We start from the raw sequence: 20,252 nt of genomic DNA, 5'->3' as shown, positions 1-20,252 counted from the left end.
GCTGTCCCTTCTCCCCTCAGTTTCAGAATGACAATCAGTAAGGGAATCCCAGCTTTCAAAGAATTCTGGGTGCAACTGTAAAATAGGAAGCCCTCTGTAGCTGCTTTGAGAAAGACAAGAAATCTATGGTAAAGTTCAGAAACTTAGCTAGGCTTACCAGATATCTTGGTTTTAACCAAGCAACTAATTAAAATCCACCACACCGTAACCTTGCTAATTTGGAGCTAATTTGGAGCTAATAACATGGAAACCCACAGCAAATTATTGCTGCCTGAAGATTAGCCGCAAGTAAACACAATAGAAAAATAAAATCTCTGCATTCCATTCTTTCATTCATCAGAAAAGCGTAATTTAGTTTAAATTCTAAGCGTATATTTATATTTTTGTAGCACACTTTAAAATAAGAAGGAATTTTAATACCCTGAGACTTCATTAAACCTAACCTGTGGCGATTAAGGTATGCTGTGAAGTGAGGAGTGAGTACTGTTTGTGAAATGTATATTGGTGAAATACCAGCTAGTTAAACTCTATTGCGTTTTGAAACTTTGTCAGCAATAACAATTTTATTATCTGGGTACTTAACCATCACCTTAGTGTCTAAGAGCCTTAATTTAGCTTTCTAGAAAAAGAGAAAACATTGTAGTTGTCCGCGTTTGCAGGAACACAAACTGGCAAACATACCACTGTTTTGAATTCAGACACTTGCCACAGCAGCCAGTCTTCGTTAAGCGTGTACAGGGCTTTGCAAGTTATCGCGTCAACAGGTCCTTTGTTTATCCTCTGATTGAGGGTTGTCACTAGCAAATAGAAAGGTTCACCAATTGTCTCCTAGGACATGAAACAAACACAAGGAACATGTTTATTTTTGTAATCACTAAACGGGTATGAATAACTAGAAAAAAATCAAGTGTAAGAAATTGAGTTATTTGCTTTTAACTAACTTGTTATCTTGCAATTAGAAAAGAAAATCCCTCTGAGCAGATTTAGCTAGTTATTTGTTTAACCTCCATCCTTTGCTTTTCAGTGTGAAAGTCTCATGCAAATAGCCAGGGACAGCTGGAGTGTGTGGCAAGATAGCTCACAGCCCCTTGCTGTGCAAAAGCACGCTACAGACAAGCTGCTCCTACTCCACCTGGCAGATGCTTCCTAGTTCCACCAAAGAGCGGGTGCGGAGTGAGACGTGCATGTGTTCGCATACATACTTCAGCTATTTCTTCCTTTTTCAGTCTCATGAGAAACAAGCTAACAACTAGTTTCCTTTTGAATTGGCGTCTCCCCTTGTTGTCCCTGAAAAAAAAGCCTTGGGAGCAAGGCGATGGGACATGCACTGGTGTATCAGTGAAAGAGGGAATTAAATTGGGGCTTCCCTCTCCTGCCTGAACCCCAGGCTTCGGGCAGGCACCTGAGAAAGGAAGGATGAATCGTTGTTTCCACGTGACACCATTCGTGCAGCCTAAGGCATCTCACTAGCACAGCTCTGTAAAGATGACTGGTGTATTGAGAACAGATCTCTGACAGTTCCTTGGCTCTCTCCTGGGGTTTCAAACAATTCTGCTGCTGTATTAATGGCAAGTGCAAGGAATGGTACGAGTGATACCAACAGTGCGTATGATCACACTGGTAGGAGAGACAGGAAGCATAACCAAGCACTGAAACCAAGAATGAAGTGCTACCAAGTGGGCTGAAATAAACAAACAGTAAAATGAAAGAAAATGCTTATTTTGTTTCCACTTGAAGTCATTTAGTTCTTGAAATCTGCGATGCTGTTTGAAGGTTAAAAAGTTTGAAAAGAAGTTCAGTTTTCCTTAAATCTCCATTACATGGTAGCTTTCCAACAGCTTGCACAGAAAGGTACAGCTGCATTTTAACAAGTGTGTCAGTCTTTAAGTATGATCACAGTACATCTCATGGAGATGAAATAATGTCTGACATGAGAAAAGGATATGCTAGGGTTGCAAAACTACCCAAATCTCAGCCAGATAAATGACACGGTAATTGCTTACCAACCTGCATTTTTCCTACATCCCCTTGATGATAGCTAAGTCACCTAAACTAGAAGAGTGCACATTAGCAATGTTAGAAGTTAGATTGAATGTTTTAAGCTGATTCCTCTAACAATTCCTATGGAATAAATCAGTTAAAAAAATTATTTGTGTATCTTACATAGTGAAAAAAGTATACATACCCGGAGAAATCCAGAAAGGCAGACAGACATCCAGTTTGTCAGCAATTTTTCCACCACAGATTCAGTTCGTCTGAGCAGGAGCTTAGGCTGTACATTGCTTGATTGCTCCATCAGGTCCTTTGTCAACACTTCCAAAATATGGGTTAGATAAACTAGCTTAGTTTGTAGTGCAATAGTCAAGAAGGATGCAAACAAGCACCTGTTTAAAAAAAAAAAAGAATAAAGAAAAAAAAAGAATGCTATAATATTTAGAATTTGTCTTCCCAGTCATCTTTAGTAAATGAAACACACTTTAGTGTAGTTCATATCCTAAGTTTTCCCTCCTCAGGCACGGAAACTGTCCACTGATGTCTACAATAATATAAAAAATGCAAGTCCATCTGCTCTTGTGATTATTTTTTAAACACAGAATTTGTGTCTCTAAATTTAATTCTGCAGAACAATACTTGCTTCAGTGACAGAACATTTCTAAACTGTAAAGTTGTTGATCTAACTGCAGGAAGTGTTTACAGTTTTGAAGTGAGTTTTCCTGCTCCTTTGCCTCTTTGTTTATATGTACAAACATTCTGATTTATCTTTAATGGCTTGTTTAAATGGCAATGTTTTTTCTTCCTCAGTGTGTGCAGATGGAGAAGATGGAAAAATACTCTGGAGCAATGCAAGCTTGTTTTGCAAGTAGTAGAAATTATATTAGTGTAACAATCCATGTTGGTTTTTCCTGCTAATTCTTTTCTTGAAGATGATAAGCATAATCATACTATACCTGTCTTTCACAGAGAAATTTTTCTGCTTTTCAAGGGTGTGAATGAGAGTAACAAGAAAGTTCTTGTTACAAATTAAAGCATGCAACATGTTGAAGCTTTCATCCTTGCTCGTTTGGTCTCTGCTCTGGAATAGTTAAACAAAAATAAGCAAACTGTAGTTTGGCTACGATGGATTCTTAATGCTTAGAAAAATGGTAAGCAACATATGGGATAAGATCCTGGCCTCAGTCAAATCAGTGGGAATTTTGCATTTACTTCATGGGTCTCAGGATTTTACCGAAGATGCATTTGCGTTTGTGTACAACACAATACACACATGCAGAACACACATTTTCTGTCATATGCACATAGTCATGCCAATAGTTAAGTCTGCCTGTCATTTCCCATGACTAGATTCTGGTTATTTTATTTAAATAAGTCGTAATATACATTAGGTAATAGCATCTCACATATCACATTCTTTTTATATACGTATATATATCCGTGTAACCCTCCTCATGAGGAAAAGGGAACATATTGAAAATGCAATCTGATGTGTTCTAGGACAACACTGAGATAAGGGATACAATCACTCTTGAAAAATATTTATTAGTTAAGGGACATCACACTACATCAACTTACCTGTGGCATGTCTTCACTGAAGATGGATGCAAAACCTCCTGACTAAAATATAAGACAGGTGATATTTATCATTCTTATGTACACCAAGAGTTTCTAACACACGCACGTTAAAAACACCAAGCATGTTCCTGATGGCATACAACTTGAAATAAAACAATGGAAATGCTGGCTTCTAATGCGGCTACAATATAAAAACTCTACACAGTAACTTCTGCAAAGGTGCTGCCAAGGTTCACAGAAAAGTGAACTCTCAAAGATGACCTGGTATTGACTTCAGTGTTACCACGTGTGTTACTCTATGCTACTGAGGAAGCAATAGGAAAAGCTGTTTATTACCCTCATCTGCAAATGTGCTGGTGTGCAAGGGATGCTGCAGGCTGCATCTGTCTTGGATAGCAATGATAGCCTTTGGTATATGGGGTTTCCGTAACGGAGTGACACTTGAGTTCATCTGCCTCCATTCATTTCAAGGCACTTTATGAATGTTCACTAATGAACTCTCCAGGAGGTCCATGCTGTCAGTCTCCAGAGAGGCACAGCTGCCACCACACATCCAGTCCTAGCAAAAGCTCTCACAACAAAGGGAAGTCCCCAGTTCTCAAATACGCTGTCAACGCCTCTTGTCTGACTCTTACAGCCTGTAAGGTCCCAACACAGCTGCACGTTCCCAAAGCAGCACCCTTGAGCAACAAATTCACACTAGTAACATTTACTGTCATCTGCTTTACCTGTGATGCTGGCAGTCCCTAGTTTCCTTATAGAATCATAGAATCCAGAATGGTTTGGGTTGGACGGGACCTTCAAAGATCATCTAGTCCGATGCCCTGCCATGGGCAGGGACATCTTTTAGTAGATCAGGTTGTTCAAAGCCCCATCCAACCTGACCATGAACACTTCCAGGGAGGGGGCATCCACAACTTCTCTGGGCAACCTGTTGCAGTGCCTCACCACCCTCATTGTAAAGAATTTCTTCCTTATGTCCAATCTAAATCTATCCTCTTTCAGTTTAAAACCATTGCCCCTCATCCTGTCACTACAGTCCCTGGTAAAAAGTCTCTCTCCGTCTTTCTTAGAAGCCTCCTTTATATTGAGAGGCTGCAACTATGTCTCCCCGGAGCCTTCTCTTCTCCTGGCTGAACAACCCCAACTCTCTCAGCCTGTCTTCATAGGAGAGGTGCTCCAGCCCTTTGACCATCTTCGTGGCCCTCCTCTGGACCTGCTCTAGCAGGTCCATGTCCTTTTTGTACTGGTGACCCCAGAGCTGAACACAGTACTTCAGGTGGGGTCTCACGAGAGCGGAGTAGAAGGGTAGAATCACCTCCCTCAACCTGCTGGTCACGTTTCTTTTGATGCAGCCTAGAGTACAATTGGCTTTCTGGGCTACAAGCGCACATTGCTGGCTCACATCTGATTTTTCACCTACATATCTGATTTTTCATCCCACCCTTTCCTCATGCCTCCTGTTCTCTTCTCCCCTACCATACTTTTCTCCCTCTTCCTCCCCTGGCTATTCCCATTTTTCCAGAACTTCTTCAGCACCCCTAACACTACCTACCCATAAAATGCATGCACACAGAGTGAAACACCCAGAACCACGTTAAAGGTTAAAAATGTTTGTGAACAGGGAACAAGGATGGTAGCATTAAACCAAACAATGTGGGAAATTAAGGGAAAACAGAAAAAATATCCAAATTTAATAAGTAAAGTGAATATCAGGCTGAACATAAGGAATATTTTAAGAACAGATGTAATATCCATTTAACACCTACAAGCATTAAGCACAAAACAAAAGCTACCAAGCCAGATTAAATATAGAAAATTGAAGCAGCAGGAAGAGAGAAGCTCAAAATGAAGATGGGGTCCATCACTCTTAATTTTAGGTATCTGACTCCCTCTTTAAGCAACTTATCTCATCCTGAGACAGATGTCTCAGGCAAGTGGGATGAATCACTTTCTTGAGCTGCCTGTCTCTGCACTGACTACAGAAGATGCTCAGGGAACAGCTTTGACGACCGTGTTTGAACAGCTTAGATTAGATGAGACAAAGCCCATCGAACACACTGGAAGGCAGAAAGAGTACAGAATGGACATCATTCAAACACCCGAGGTTAGTGAGGGAAGTGGTGGTTTGTCACTTCGACCCTTCTGTCAACCCTTCTGGCACTCAGTTGCAATTTACTACCCCATTGCCTTTTCTGTTCATCTGTAATATTTGTTTAGTAGAGCGCTGCTCTCCTACCACATTCATACAGCACAAGGCATGTTTGGACACTCCTGCAATGTAAACGGTAAGTACTCAGCAGGAAAAATTGGTACACAATGCTAAATAACTTGCCCGACACTGCATGTCTGTAGAGAGCTAATAGAGGCAAGTTTACCTTTGTGGTATCAGTATTTCAAACTGAGACAAAATCTAATTGGAATGATTTCCAGGATGCACAGTGGCATGAGACTCGCCAAGGCAAAATAGGAGTCCTTCCCTTTCTGATCTCACATAATGCTACAGAGTGGCAGACTTCATGCCTTTTTTTCTTTCCTTTTTATTAGCATAAAGCAAAGCAATTCCACCCAGACAGCTTCTACAGATTGTTACTGTTTTGACAGGGGACTATCACTAGGAAAAGATATATTCCCAAAAATAAAAACACTGTTTTAATGCTAATATGCCTGGCAACAAAACAAACAGAAAGGAAAGAGATGCAAACAGTAAGGTTTCCTTGGTCCACTTTCTTCAAATCTCCCAGTGACCCCATACAAATTAGACTGGGGGCATCACAGCAGTACCAGAAAAGATATTCCCAGCTTCCTTTGGTGTGAGAACTGGACTCAAAGTGTACAAAGGTTATGCATCTGTAATTGTTAAATATTATTCTTGCCTTAGTATCTGGTATTTGGTGGTGTACAAAAAAAAAGGCCCTGATTCTGCACTATCACGTGTTTATCACAATGAGCTTTTAGTGGGATCACACATGGCAGTAAAGTGAAGCAGTGTGCAGATAAGATTGCAAGACTGGGCTGCAGCAGTGATGAGTAACACATGAAGTAGATAATTTGCATACACACTAGCTATACTTTACAAGACCACAGGACTAACCAAGGGTTTCTACTCAGTGGTGTCAGTTACACAGCAAATTATCACCAGCTGAGATCACAGCTTCTGCCAATTAGTAAATGCCAGTAAGCACTGGTTAACATCATGATATAATTTTGAAAGCTGTGGCAAATGCACTTATCAGTATCGTCATGTGCCGCATATGCAAAAAAATAGCAAGAAAAGTAAAACATTCAAGAGAAGGCCTCTTCGGTCCTCTGACACAAACTGCATGAAAATATTCACCTCTAAACTGGACAGCACTGAAGTACTTATGTAATTTTTAAGCATTTGACCTGCACTCCTTTGAATCAAGGTCTTACCATTTCTGTCAGCAGCTTGGAGAAGAAAGTCAGCACGACCTTAGAGCCACTTCTTCATCCCACAAGTCTAATGAGGAAGTGTCATGATGTTAGCTAGCATGTTAGCTAGCTTGACTGTTAATTTAATTAGCTATAGCATGGAAAGTGAAAGCATGAGAACAAAAAGAGCAATGGATAAATAATAGCTTAGTTAGGATGGCCTGAAAGGCAAGCAGCTTAGTGAGGCTGGGCAAAAAAGAAATGGATGCACACACAACCCTTGAAAATTCAACAACGGTGCTTTATCTACAGCATTTAGGCTTGGTTAAATATAGAGATGTACAGCCTTAAGTGTCCTTTGGTAATTCTTGACTTAAGAAAAGTTTCTTGTGAAAACAATGTGCAATTACTATGTTGTATTTACTATAGTTATTTGATCCTGACCTTCCTAGCTTTTTCATTATTAGGCAGGGCTGACAACTGAAAGACTTGTAAATATTTACCTCTGGAAAGAAAGTTCTAAGAGCAAAGTGTTTGTAGTCAAGGAAGGGAACAGTTCCAAAACTATCCACCACGTCTAATTCATCCATCTGCAGTTCAGCAAATCCTGAAAAAGCACCCCCCCTCCCCACCCAGAGTGTTAGTTTAGTTGACACAAAATCATCTTCACAATTATAACTTGGCCCCAACAGATCTTCCTTAAAAAACAGCTTTCAGGGAAAAGGGGTTGTTTTTCTAGCTGCAGCTCTTATGAGCAGGAAAGTACCAATCCATTTTTTATTCCAACTTTTGTTGAAGGAAGTATTACATGCAATCCTATTAGCTCAGTGCTATCTGCTACCACAGTGCACATCAACATTAAAGAGGAACTCTGATACAACACAAAAATATTCTAATAGCTATAAAATGAAAATGTTTATATAATGTGAGCTTCTTGACAGTTTCAGTTCAGAAATTATGCTGTACTTAAGCTCTATAAAGCTTTTTAGACCTACCCTCACGGATTTCCTTCCGAATCTCATATTCCAGCAGTTCAAGTTGCTGACTCTGTTTACGAGTTAACTCTTTGGATTTGTATCTAGTAACTATGAATGCCACTAAAAAGGAAGAAAAAACAAAAAAAAGATTCTCAGTGCAGAAATTGCAGAACAGACAACCCCTCCACAAGACATTTTAATGTTATTTTAAGAAACAGAAAGATCAATATACACTTGCACTCTCCAGAGGATTACTGTTTCTACTATTGTCAGTGTGCTAGTACCTATGAGACCCAGTTATCTGGATCTAAATCCTTGGTTTAATAAAAAAACATTCCTTTTAACAAGGTCTTGGAATTGTCAATCCAACTTTATTTGAAAGTACAGCACACCCCACTATGCACAACCTGCACACTGAGACAGAATCTAACAGCTACTTCTATTACTAGCAACCTACTTAAAGTAGCACTGATTAAACAGGAAAAACAGTTGTTTAGAACAGGAAATCCACTTCCAAATTGTTAACTTCTCTAAAGCTTGTTTTGGGAGAGTAAAGGCATGAGATATGGTTCCTGCAAAGGTAATGCACTTTTTAAAAAGAAACCCAAACAAACCCCTAAGATTATTACAACAAAGGGAAATTTATCAAATATATAACCTGGTCAAAACATTCAGAAAAAAAGGAGTGGCAAAAAGAGGAGGGGATAACTATTTACCCCCCCCCAATTTAGTAATGACCTACAAATTCATGAACGATCCAAATGAGACTGAGCAGAAACACCACAAACACTGCCTGAGGATAAGCAGTGTGTTAGGGAACATCTGCCCCAGGGACGGGGCGGGGAGCCCAGCTCTGACAGCTGGAAGGGCCCAAGTTGTGACACAAGGATGTCAGTCCTATCGCTTGCCTGACTAAATGGTGGTGAGTAATCCCAGCAGAACAGCCAAAACTACTGTCTTGTAACATGCTGTAGTCTGACAAGATGGACTTCACCACCAGACCAGAGTTCACTTTGTCCACTCTTATTGGGAACAGGGGAAAACCACCAGACTGTTTGTGACAGTCCCAAACATGTATGTGTGTACGTATATGTGTTTGTGTGTCATGATTATACCCTTCGGCAAATGAAAAATTGAAAACACATTATTGTACTTACCTATAATGACACTCACTACAATAGGCAGCAAAATAAGAACATATAAATATATGTGTGATGATGTTGGTTTGACTTCATGCTCAAAATTTCCCAATTTTACCTGAAGAAAAATAATGGCTGTGTTAATAGGGGACAGGTAATTTATCAGTGCTTAAAATGACATTTACTGTATTAAAAGAATATGTATTGAGGCACATGAAGAACCCTGGTTCTGCAGATTACTGGGGAAGACAACAGCAATACGGGAAACCATATGTGAACCAAAACAAACTTAACTTCTACTGTATTTGATGTTTAAGCAGGATAACAGAGCAGTGACAAGAGAAAAATTTGGAGGTCCTCACAGAGCACCAAATTTTGGCATTGCTCTTGCTGCAAACTAAAGCCCTCGAATGGCAAAATCTGGCCTCCAGCTGGCCAAGTGGCTCATGCTCTTCAGAATCGCTGCTAAATGTTCTGGTATTTTGAAGTGAGGAAGGCATGTGTTGATAGTTATAAAACATTCCTTTGCACTCACAGTGTTACTCTGCTGAGCAGACAAGTAAGATAAGACTCACACTAATAATGAGGGAAGTAAAATTTTTGATAGATGCCTGGCCCATAGCCCTCTTCTCTATTTCTTTGCAGAACTTTCAACCTCTTTATGTAGGACGTAAGGTGTTCCTGAAGGTCCACTTAAGAACGAATTCAACATACAACACATGTACAACATCCCCCAACAGCCACTGAGCTTGTCAAAGGCAGGACAGACATTAACTCTTAGGAATACACAAAAGTGCTGTAGTCTGCCAGATGCCAAACTGAGGCATTCACCACTCATAATTATGGCAGAAGAAATCTCACAAAGGAGGATCTCAAAGAGGACTGTGAAAGCACATAAATAAAGGGTAGCTAAGATGATAAACAAACTAGAAGTAAAAATATGCTGTGACACAGAAAAAGAATACCACCAAGTGCCAGAGATAGAAATGAGCCTGAGATAATTGAAAAGGAGAGTTGGGTTGAAACTATTTTGGGTTACAGCAGGGAAGGCAGAGATCTGGTGATTTCAATCACTGGCTTGTCACAGGAGGTGAGCAGCCAGGGCAGCTGGATGCTGCCAACTGGATAGTGCCATCGCAGCTACACAGACATAAGCAAGCAAAGAAACCTCACAGGGGCTGGAAGGACACCCTTCGCATTTCTAGGGCTACAAAGAACACAAGGCAAAGCAGACCTATTTCCTCCATGAAATGTATTTTTTCCTTGGTTGTTTATGTGTTTTCACAGTTACTATACAAAGTACTTTCAGTCTGAGCCTTCTTAGGATCCCATTTGCCTTTACTAAGGCTGAAATGCATTGGTGGCTAAATACATTAATCATCCCATGACTAATACACCTGACTTTCTACACTTGTCATGTCCAACCAAAGCATTCCTAAAGCAGAAATTCCTGTTACTCATCCCTACTCACTGAAAACTGAGGCAAAGCATTAATTGAATTTTCATTTCATACTTAGATTGTATTTAATCTTCACCATAACTTTCTTACCCAGTGACCCCATTTCTTTCCTTACCTTTTAATTTATCTTGCTTATGAATCACGGACTAAATAAGGTACACCTGAATTCATCCGATTCCTATTCCTGAATTCATTTCATTCTTCCTGCATGACATTATAAAACCTCCTCTGGACTGGTAATGCCTCTGAGCTTTATGGCATCAGCAAATGTTATTAGTGCATGCCTTATTTTTGTGCTCAAGTAACCAGTGATATTAAATAATATCTGTATGAAAATCAGCATTGCCCAGAGTCAGCTCCCCATACACAGCATCCAGTTTTTCCAATCCCTAGCGTCTTTCTAATCACCACATTAAGCAGTTTACTGAATGACTTCCAGGTACATGTGATCTACTGCTTTTTTGTTGTTGAGGAAATCACTCATCTTACCAAATAAAGATATCTAGCATAATCTGCTTTTATTAAAAAGAGGTTGACAGTGATCCCATTTTCCATTTACCTCCAGGTCTTTCATGAGTTGCTCATTCAAAATACATTATAAAGCTTTACATAGAGCTAGGATTAAATCAGCAAGCCTCTATTTGCCTTATTTTTTTTTTCTTTTAAATACTGGTTTTATATTTGCTGCTATCCAGTCATACAGTACCTCTCCTGACTCTAGGGTTTTATTTAAAATCTTTCCTACTAAGCTCACAATATCATGTGCCAGTTTTTCTCAGTGCTGTGATGGGAATGATCCTGTTCTGGCTGTCTTGAGCCCCTCCTTGATCTATCTGAATCTTGCTTCTGTCACAAGAATGGCATTTTCTTCTTTGACACCTCCATTCATACTGATAATCCCGTCTCTGACCCCACACTCAATATCCTCTTTCTTCCTGGAAACTAAAGCAAGAGATACATTTATTCTTAGGCCAAACCTATCTTTCATACTCAGCTCATAATTTCTTCAGAGTGGCCCTACTTCTTCTATGGTGATTTATTTATAAGATTGAAAAAACATGTGATAATTTCCTACTTTTACATTTTGCTTGATGTTGGGAAAAATAATTTTTAAGGTACCAGAAGTGAAATGCTACATTCTAACTATGTCATTTGATTTGCCTTAGCAAAGTGGTGACCTTTCTATGACAGTCACTGCTTTGAAGCTTGCAGGATGAGCATGTGACATTGCAAGGCAACGTTAATATTTAAATGCAACACCAATCTCAGAAAGGCTTTTCCATGCCATAACTGGCTCAGACGGCAGGATCCACAGATGGGGGATCAGTTAACAGTGATATGAAATTGAGAATAGCTTCGTTAATCTTTACTATGAGCCATATGCCTTGAAGTCAATAGAGTTATTTCTGGTTTATACCACCATACACTGCAATAAGAGTCTGGCATCATTTTTCTCCCTCATAAATGGTGATGATTGCTTTATAAAATTTCATCTTATTCATGGAGCAAATATCTTAAGCTGCCATTTAGTTTTGATATCCATGCTAATGTTCTTATATTTGGGGCTGGCTTTGTGCCATATGCTCATAGCATTTTGGCCTCCTTCATAGCATTTTGGTGCGGATTGAATTTCACTCCCTTTTTCATCCAGAAATGCCTTCTCTTCTGTCTCAGCAATGACCCCTATGCACTGTTCACCTTATCTACTTTAGTGGGAAAAAGTGAACAGGACACAATTCTTTTCCTCATAGCCACACTGCAGCAGCAGATTGCTTACAGATCTAAGATGAGGGGCTCTTCTGGAGCCAGTGACGCTTTATCAGTGATGTCTGTGCTGCAGCCAGAGGTTTGACAAGCTCCTACTCTCCTGGAGCAGCACTGAGCTCAGCTTGGACTGCAACGCCTACCTCTGACACTACAGCATAACAAGACAGTAAATGAACTCCATGCTGTTACTGGCACCTAAGCTAGGCAGGCATGCTCAGATGTGAGGAAGATAACTGGACTACCAAGTACCAGGAGAACAAAAAAATGTATCCAGTTCCTCCCTCTATAAAGAGCATTCATGATCAGAGCATTAATGCTACATTTTAGTACATTTGCATAAACATTCAAGCACTGTTAAATTGCAACAAAAGGGAATTCTACTTACAAAAACTTTCACTGTGGAAAAGTCAATCTTGTCTGTTCCTTCCCTTTTGAATTTGCACAGTATGGTGCTACGATCCGGTTTTTTGGTAATATTTTGGACGCTGAACCATATCTTTTTGGTCTGTGAACCACTCATATATGACAGATAAACCTCTACCTCAGTTTTAGAAATATTCAAGTTGTCGTTTTCTTTCTGGAGGGAAAAAATTGAAGATAACAAATAGTCACTAAATACAGTAAGAAATAAAATGATCCCCAATTACTATTTTAAATAAGGAATTATAGTTTATTACTTTCAAACTTACATATATTTTTAATTCCAGATCAGGATCCAGCTCAGTGTGTAGCTGGTAGTTAATGAACACTGGGTCAGGGTGATAGTGTAATTTGACACATGGTATAAAGGTAGTTTCCACTTTTAACATCATATCAACAACTTTACCGTCTGTTGCATGGCTCAGGCTTGGCGTTAAGTAATGATAGTCAGATTCATTTCCAGGACACTTAGAGACCTAGAAATGCAATAGCAAAGGCGTAACAGTCATTAAGCACTCAACAGTGGGTACAATTACAAACAGAGGCACTCAAAATCATTTTAACGTCTTCCTGACTTCACACAAGTATCTGCTAAATCTCTTCTCCACGATCAGGGCTGCAAGCAGAGCACCTGGGAAAGTTTCTGTGTTGAGCCTGCGTCTACCTTTAAGCACGTTTATCACACACTCTGCACGCTGCTTTAAGGCTGATTGCACACTGCTAAGGCAGCTATTTCCTGCAGTGAGACAGGAATAGTGACAGAGATTTCTCCTTCCTTCCCCTCCATGCAGGTGACAAAAGAAGAGCAGGACCGGCTCTCCAGCACCCCTGGGCATTGGCTCTCCCCACCTTAATTCCTGATAGAGAAGGGCTGCTACAGTCTCCCCACTGGTTACTCCATGGGGTGGTGCTGCTGTTTTCTGGTCTCTGTGCTGCAAGCCCACCTCCTCACAGCCTCAGAGGAAGGGTTTCAACCCAACAACAGCTCCGGTCTCCTGCCCCTTGCTGAGACAGTGGCACCATTTGAGTTCTCAACACAAAGCCACAGAGAAGTACACCACCTCCTCCTCCAACAGACCCAGATATGGAGGCTGGGGAGGCTCAAAAAGGATGGATTTGGAACACGTCTCTAGAGCATTTTAAAAAGGCTCAGGGAATTATGCAGGAGAGTAGCTTATGTGTATCCATGATCCTGTACTCAGAATGTGCACAACTGTAATCCTACAAGTGGTCATATTTATTTCAGGAGGATGACTGATGTGTGCCTGTGTTTGAAAAATACTGAGATCCTCCTGAAACCTTAGGAAGAAAACCTAATCCCTTAAGAGACCTCTATTTGGTATTGTAAAGGAGATTAAGACTTACAGTGAGGTTTGATCTCTGGTCATCTGAAATAATCACACTGTCCACCACCTTAAAATTTCTACCAATTGTAGTAATTCTGCGACCACCACTGTAAAAAAAAAGTGGGGGGGGAGGAAGGGAGGTTAATATTACTTGTTTTCCTGCACTAAGGCTTCAGCCACGAATAAACTACTCATGCATTTTGCTTTGGTAGCAGCCAATATAATGAAGTCAAACTGCAGAACAAGACAATTTGAGCTATACAGCTATACACTACTTCCATTCTTTCCTCATAACGTAACGGTCAATGCTTTTGCTACCGCAAAACCAAATGACTTGATAGCATACACATGCATATTCCTTTTCAGGGACTCTCCACCTTGTTTTCTATTCATGCAGCCAAAGAACTAGACAGTGAGTTAATACTGTCTCTTTCTTCAAGAGCATCATGGTATTTCACCGCCCAAAAGCAGCCCTGCCTGTGCTTAATTCTTGCCTTCTTCAGGACTGACGGTGCCAGGCACCTCACAGGAAACATCTCGGCAGTGTTCAGACCATCTGTCTCAGCACACACAATGATGCTTGTGTCTGAGGGCTCTGGCTTGCAATCTCTGCTGAACACAGTTGGAGTGGTTTAAGGTATTATTAATTTCCAGCTGCCTGTGCTGCCCCTCACCTGGAGATGAGGGCATGCATCCTAGCTGCTCAGCCGCTGCAGCTGCCAGCTCAACTTATTACCTCAAATCCACACTTCCCAGTGCTTGACGCCAAGATATCAGATTAAGAATGTGAAAGCGGGTAAAAACTGTGCAGGCAGAGGGACAGGTGGAAAGCTGTGCCTGAGAATATCTTAAATCCATCCTGTAAGTCTTCCACCGGAGCCATGAGTCTCCCACAGAACACAGCAGAGGTTGAAAAGGGCTCTTTTGGCTTTAGGGAACCTGGTCCTAAAACAAGTCTGTGCGTATTACTGCAAATGGCAATTATTTTCACTTCATTTCCAATTCAGTGATACTTTATACTGTTTCAGAGGTGAACGGTACATTAGTTTCAAGAAATCAAAGTTAATTGAAATTTGAATTCATGTGTGCTACCCATATTTTGGATTTAGCTTTAGAATGAAGAGAGTATTTTTGACTTCTACAAAGGAGCCCTGGGGTGGGCAGGAAGGAGTTTACAGAATCCTTCAGAACACAGAACCTGTCTTGCAGCTATCACGACTCTATCTGCGTGTTAAATGTTAAATCGGTTCACCAGCATAAATTCATCCTCCACAACAGGTTACAGCAGTCATTCAAGTTTACATCAGCTGCAGTCTGGCCAAGGAAGGAGGCTCATACTGGCTCAGTGGGACTACATTTTAATACATACATAAAATTATAGAAATACAAATTTACCTGATCCAGGAGCTATTTGGTGTGATTCCAAGACACGATGGCAGTGAAACATAATGCAGGGTCATTGGTGGTGAACATTTTTTCCCATTAGCCTGTATACATATACTCTTGGCCTCTTTACGTGTTGGTGGGAGAGCAAATGTCATTTGTGTATCGTTTAGTACATTTCTAACTTTAATGCTGGAGGAGAAAGAAAACAGACGCTGAAACGCAGGTGCCACTATGCCACTCATTGGCATTACTACATGAAGCCTATAACCTAAAGTGAAGGATGAGGGGAGAAGAGGAATGAATCCATCTTTGAGCTGCCAGATGGAGGTGGAAAGAGAGAGCAGGGAGTTGAAAAGACAAAGGAGGGCATCTTTTGAATGAAGTTGCTATGTGTCACCATAATCACAGAAGACCGTACAGATATTGGTCTTGTGGTCTTGGGAGGAAGGTATGTAATGCAATGTGTGATTCTGCTGCGTAAACTGCGTACTTTGCTGTGTAGTTCTCTGTGCTACCAACACATTAGCTTGTCAAGAATGAGAATCTTCAGTTTCCTTTTCTTTCTTCTTTTTCTCTCTCTCCCTCTTTTCCTCCTCCTTTCTCCCTTTCTCCCCTTCCTCCCTTTCTGTCCTTCCTCCTCTCCTTTTGTTTTCTGTTGTCCCCAAGAAATTCATGGTTGAACTAAAAATTGAACTGTACCATATGAATACTTTTTCAAGTGCTAGCTATGTAAAATGGGGTTGGTAATCACAGGCAGCCATTGCAGCTGCACCTGAAAATGACTGATTCAGAATAAGATGGCATAATTATCTAGGGGGGTACACTGTGCAATCATCAACAGAGAAAAGTACAAGCTGTTGCATGAGAGATTCTCTTCTCTGGCATGGAGTCTGTGCTTTCACAAGCAGAAGCCTAGAATATATGGGGGATATTTTGAAGCAGAGGAGAATCAAACAAAACGTGAGGCTTTCCTGTGACCTAACTTCTCATTGCCTGCCACAAGGCATGGAGAGCCACAGGTACAGAACTGCCCTAACTACTGCTGAGAGCTGCCCACCTATCCATCTATCCCTTGTATTGTACCTAAACATCAAATTCATGTCCATCCTTCGGGAATTTAAATTTGAAGTATGACTAAGGAGTGCAGAGCATCCCCCCCTCTGCTGAGGAGAGGTCCATGACAACCATTCACACAACTGTACTGCTAGGGCAAAATGAGCGTAAATTTCACCATGCAGAATAAATAGTATTATTTTTCAGAGCTTAACTCACATGTCTGGTTTACAGCCAGTGGTTCCAGTCAATATCAGTTTTATGCCTGACGCATGTGTAAAGTTTTCTCCTTTGACTGTTATTTCACTTTTGCCTAATGTAGAAATCCACAAAGGTTCAATGGAATGAATGCTGATATGCTATTAGAAAACAAAGCAAAACAAAATCTGGTTATAAAAAGGCTAGGCAGTTAAACAACAGCTGCAAAACCAACCACCACTCAGAAATGTGGGTTTTATGGCACTGGGATATATTTTTCTTATTAATTCCAAATCTTGTTAAGCTTGATCCTGGAAAGTACTGAGAGTCACAACTTTTTTTACAAGCCAACTGTTTTTACCTACATATTTTATATTTCAATTTATCTTATAACAAAGTTGCCCAAAGGAACCACAATCTGACATACTGGAAGGTAAGTATCAAAAAAACCCAGCTTGAAATGATATATTTTGTGTGACCCTTGAAGAACTAAGAAACAATGCAAGACAAAACCCACGGTGCTGTCACCATGAGAGATCAGAGAAACAAATGAAGGCATCTCTCATGACCTGAAAAGGGGAAGCAGGGTCAAATCCTAGAATGAAAAGTTGAGAAAGAGCCCCAGAATTAGCTTTACTAGAAAGCTTTTTTTCAAAGTCATACATAGAGCTAAAGGTACAGCACAACTGTGGGGATTTTTTGGTATTCCATTTTGATGCTAAGTTTACAAATCTATTTTCCAGCATTTAAGAATAATCCTAGTTTGCTCTGATGCTGTCACAGTCTTGCAGAAATGTGGCCAATTTTTAAGCTGTGCTTTTCTTTGTCTATCTTTATATTTACTTATTCTAACTTACTAACACTACTAAGCAAGAAGAGGGATTTTTTTCCCTAGTGTATTTACTTGATACATTTGACAGCATCTCATGTTTAATCAGTTTTGTTGCTTCCCCAGTTTTATAATCACACAGACTGTTTCCTCTCTGTGTATCTTTCAGACAACAAACTGAAAACATTCAAAAAAACAGGAAAATACGCATGTGAAACCACAAACTGTTTGGGACCTTCTCAGGCAGATTTCTAGCTTGCTTTTAGACTGCCTATAAAACTAGTTTAAAGGGAGTTTTTAGAGTATTGTGATTTCTGCCCACTGGGCAGTCCAGCCTTCCCAACCCAGAGAAGGGCACTGGTGCAAAACCTCTAGGAAAGTCCTTCCCACAGGGTTTTTCTCTCCACTAATCTTTCCATCCACCCAGACCAGCACCAAGCCTTTGGGCTGGTGGCCTGAGGGGACCACAGAGGTCACATTGCCATCCCCTGCAAAGACAGCATTTGCCCGTTTCAGAAAAGTCCCTGGCACATCATCCCCACATGCTACCAAGGCCCGCTGAATGCCAGAGCGCTCCACAGCAAATGTGAGACCTGTCACAAGTGACTGAAAGCCACAACTTTGTGCCTTAGGAAAGGGCAAGAGAGTGCAAAGGCCGGGGCCAGAGGGCCTGCAAAAGGGCTGCCAAGATGACCTCCTCCTATGGATAATGGAGGAGGACAAAGGAAACTCCTGACAAACAGCCTGAGGGGGAAAATTCACTCCCACCCTGATCTGGGGATCAGGTTAACCCTTAGTATGCAAGCAGGGCAACTGACGCAGAAATCTGAGAGATTAAAGCCAGCGAAGCACCAGTGCTTTTCTCCACCCGCGTCCTATCCCTCTGCTTGTCCTCAGCCTCCAGCGCACAAACTACAGAAAGGAGTAAACACTCCTTGGGGCTCTCACCATTAATCAGCAGGGAGTCCCGAAGCACAAGAGTAACACAGTATCCCACAAACACAGGGAGATCCCCAGACCTGCATCAGGGCTGTAAGCGCAGAGGTGCAGCCGGATGCTGTGGTGCTTCGGGGCTCGCGCTGGTGTCTCTGCCAGGCACCGCACACCACAGGGCACTTTAGCTGCTTAGCTTGCCTTGTTTCTTTTCTTCTTACACCAAGAAGAAAGAGCGGTAAGAATGGTTTACTCTGGAAGTTTCAGCCTCTCCTGAAATCATGCCTTCCCCATGGCTACATGCCACGGACTCCCTCGCCAATGTCCTGCCTCGGATTCATGGCATCAGCGCAGTCACTCACAGTGCTGAGGCAAGATGGCCTCGGCTACTGGAGAGCCTGCTTCCCACCTTGACTATCATGGACCGTGACACTTTCCTCAGCAGCAAAAGAAATCATGAATTTCCACACTGAATGCAGGAGGGACCAAGTGTCCTCGCTGGGCTCTGTGGTGCTCATTTCCCCAGCACCAGAGAGCTGCTGACCTTCCAGTCCCTGTGTGGCAGGGGGAGAGACACCCGGCAGCAAGAGGGAAGGGAGACAGTGGAGAGGCAGTAGGATACATGAAGCATGCAATGAAAGCAGTGTAAACGCACAGCGACACATACAGCAAGTATGCGCCAAGTCCTCAGGTAATGTAAATCAGCACAGCCCTGTCAACATCAATAGAGCTCCACATTTCTGAGCTGCAGACACCCCCCTCGCCCTGTCCCCCCTTGTCCCCTGGACAGCCTAACACTTCCCTGGGGCTGTGTAAACAGTGGCAGCCACATCCTCAGAGGTGTGGTTAGCATGGCTGCAGGTCACAGCCAGAGATATCTGGCAGCAGCCCAGGTTAAGCAGCCTCTGCCACCCCAGGGAGCTCAGCCTCAGCCTCCATCACCCAGTGGAGCTCAGCCTCAGCCTCTGCCACCCCTGGGAGCTCGTCCCCGCTCCGGCACAGCCCCTCCTGCACTGCTAGCATAGGGCCCCGAGGCCAGGAGAAGAACTGGATTGGGGAACTGGCCCAGATGAAAAATAACCTGCCGAAAGAATACAGTTATTTCCAGCCAAATCAGTTCCCCAGCCAAGCGTACTTGCAAGACCACTCCAACTGCTGCTCAGGCGCAGGGAGGGGGAAGGTGCATGCATGGAAACCAGCAGCTGGACTCAGGAGGATGGCTGGGGCTGCCACCGAAAAAAAAGTGTATTAATCTAAATGCTTGGCTGGGGTTGTGGGAAAACACAAATCCTCTTTCTCAGCCCTCCAGTAAGTTCTCCTTAAAGCACGAGCAGTCAGAGAGCAGGATTTCAAATGCAATTTCAAGCCCTCTGAATGGATCAATCACTTCTAAATAAACATCTGCCTTTGGACTGCCTCTAGTGCTTTCACTGCCTTGTCCATCACTGTCTTTCCAAGATAAGGCGTATGGAAGAAAGCCATCTGCCAGGCAATTCCAACTATTTACCAATGTCAAATTAATGCACTTGGAAGCAGAGCAAAGAAGAATTTCCTCTGTTCTTTCACCAGCTATAATGCTTTATATGCAGACCAAATCCAGAATATTAATGCTCAGAAGCACAAGTATTACAATCCCACTCGTCTCTGTGAAAAACAAAATGGATTTTGTGATTTTGTTTAAGAAACCTCAGCTGAACAGCTGAATTTAAGAGGTAATTCCTGTCTTCACAGGTTAAAGTTTGGGTAGTTCTAACGAAACATTTAGAGATAAGAATACAGTCA

At 41.6% G+C, this 20,252-nt stretch overlaps 1 protein-coding gene across 1 annotated transcript in view; it reads right to left on the bottom strand.

Moving 5' to 3' along the window:
* The window catches only part of PLXNC1 (plexin C1), a 72,201-nt gene that overhangs the window by 23,677 nt on the left and 28,272 nt on the right, over positions 1-20,252 (bottom strand). The window contains exons 10-21 of the mRNA XM_054842769.1: positions 16,730-16,869; positions 15,467-15,646; positions 14,091-14,178; positions 12,995-13,201; positions 12,691-12,882; positions 9,098-9,197; positions 7,959-8,060; positions 7,467-7,570; positions 3,571-3,612; positions 2,949-3,073; positions 2,186-2,384; positions 682-828 (exon numbers count right to left, since the gene is read on the bottom strand). Coding sequence (XP_054698744.1) covers positions 682-828; positions 2,186-2,384; positions 2,949-3,073; positions 3,571-3,612; positions 7,467-7,570; positions 7,959-8,060; positions 9,098-9,197; positions 12,691-12,882; positions 12,995-13,201; positions 14,091-14,178; positions 15,467-15,646; positions 16,730-16,869 — 1,626 coding nt within the window. The remainder of the gene's footprint in view (positions 1-681; positions 829-2,185; positions 2,385-2,948; positions 3,074-3,570; positions 3,613-7,466; positions 7,571-7,958; positions 8,061-9,097; positions 9,198-12,690; positions 12,883-12,994; positions 13,202-14,090; positions 14,179-15,466; positions 15,647-16,729; positions 16,870-20,252) is intronic.

This window comes from Grus americana, chromosome 1 (genome assembly GCF_028858705.1).
Source record: "Grus americana isolate bGruAme1 chromosome 1, bGruAme1.mat, whole genome shotgun sequence".
Lineage (NCBI taxonomy): Eukaryota > Metazoa > Chordata > Aves > Gruiformes > Gruidae > Grus > Grus americana.
Note: the sequence above shows the minus strand (reverse complement) of the source record. Positions and strands in the feature narration are given on the sequence as shown.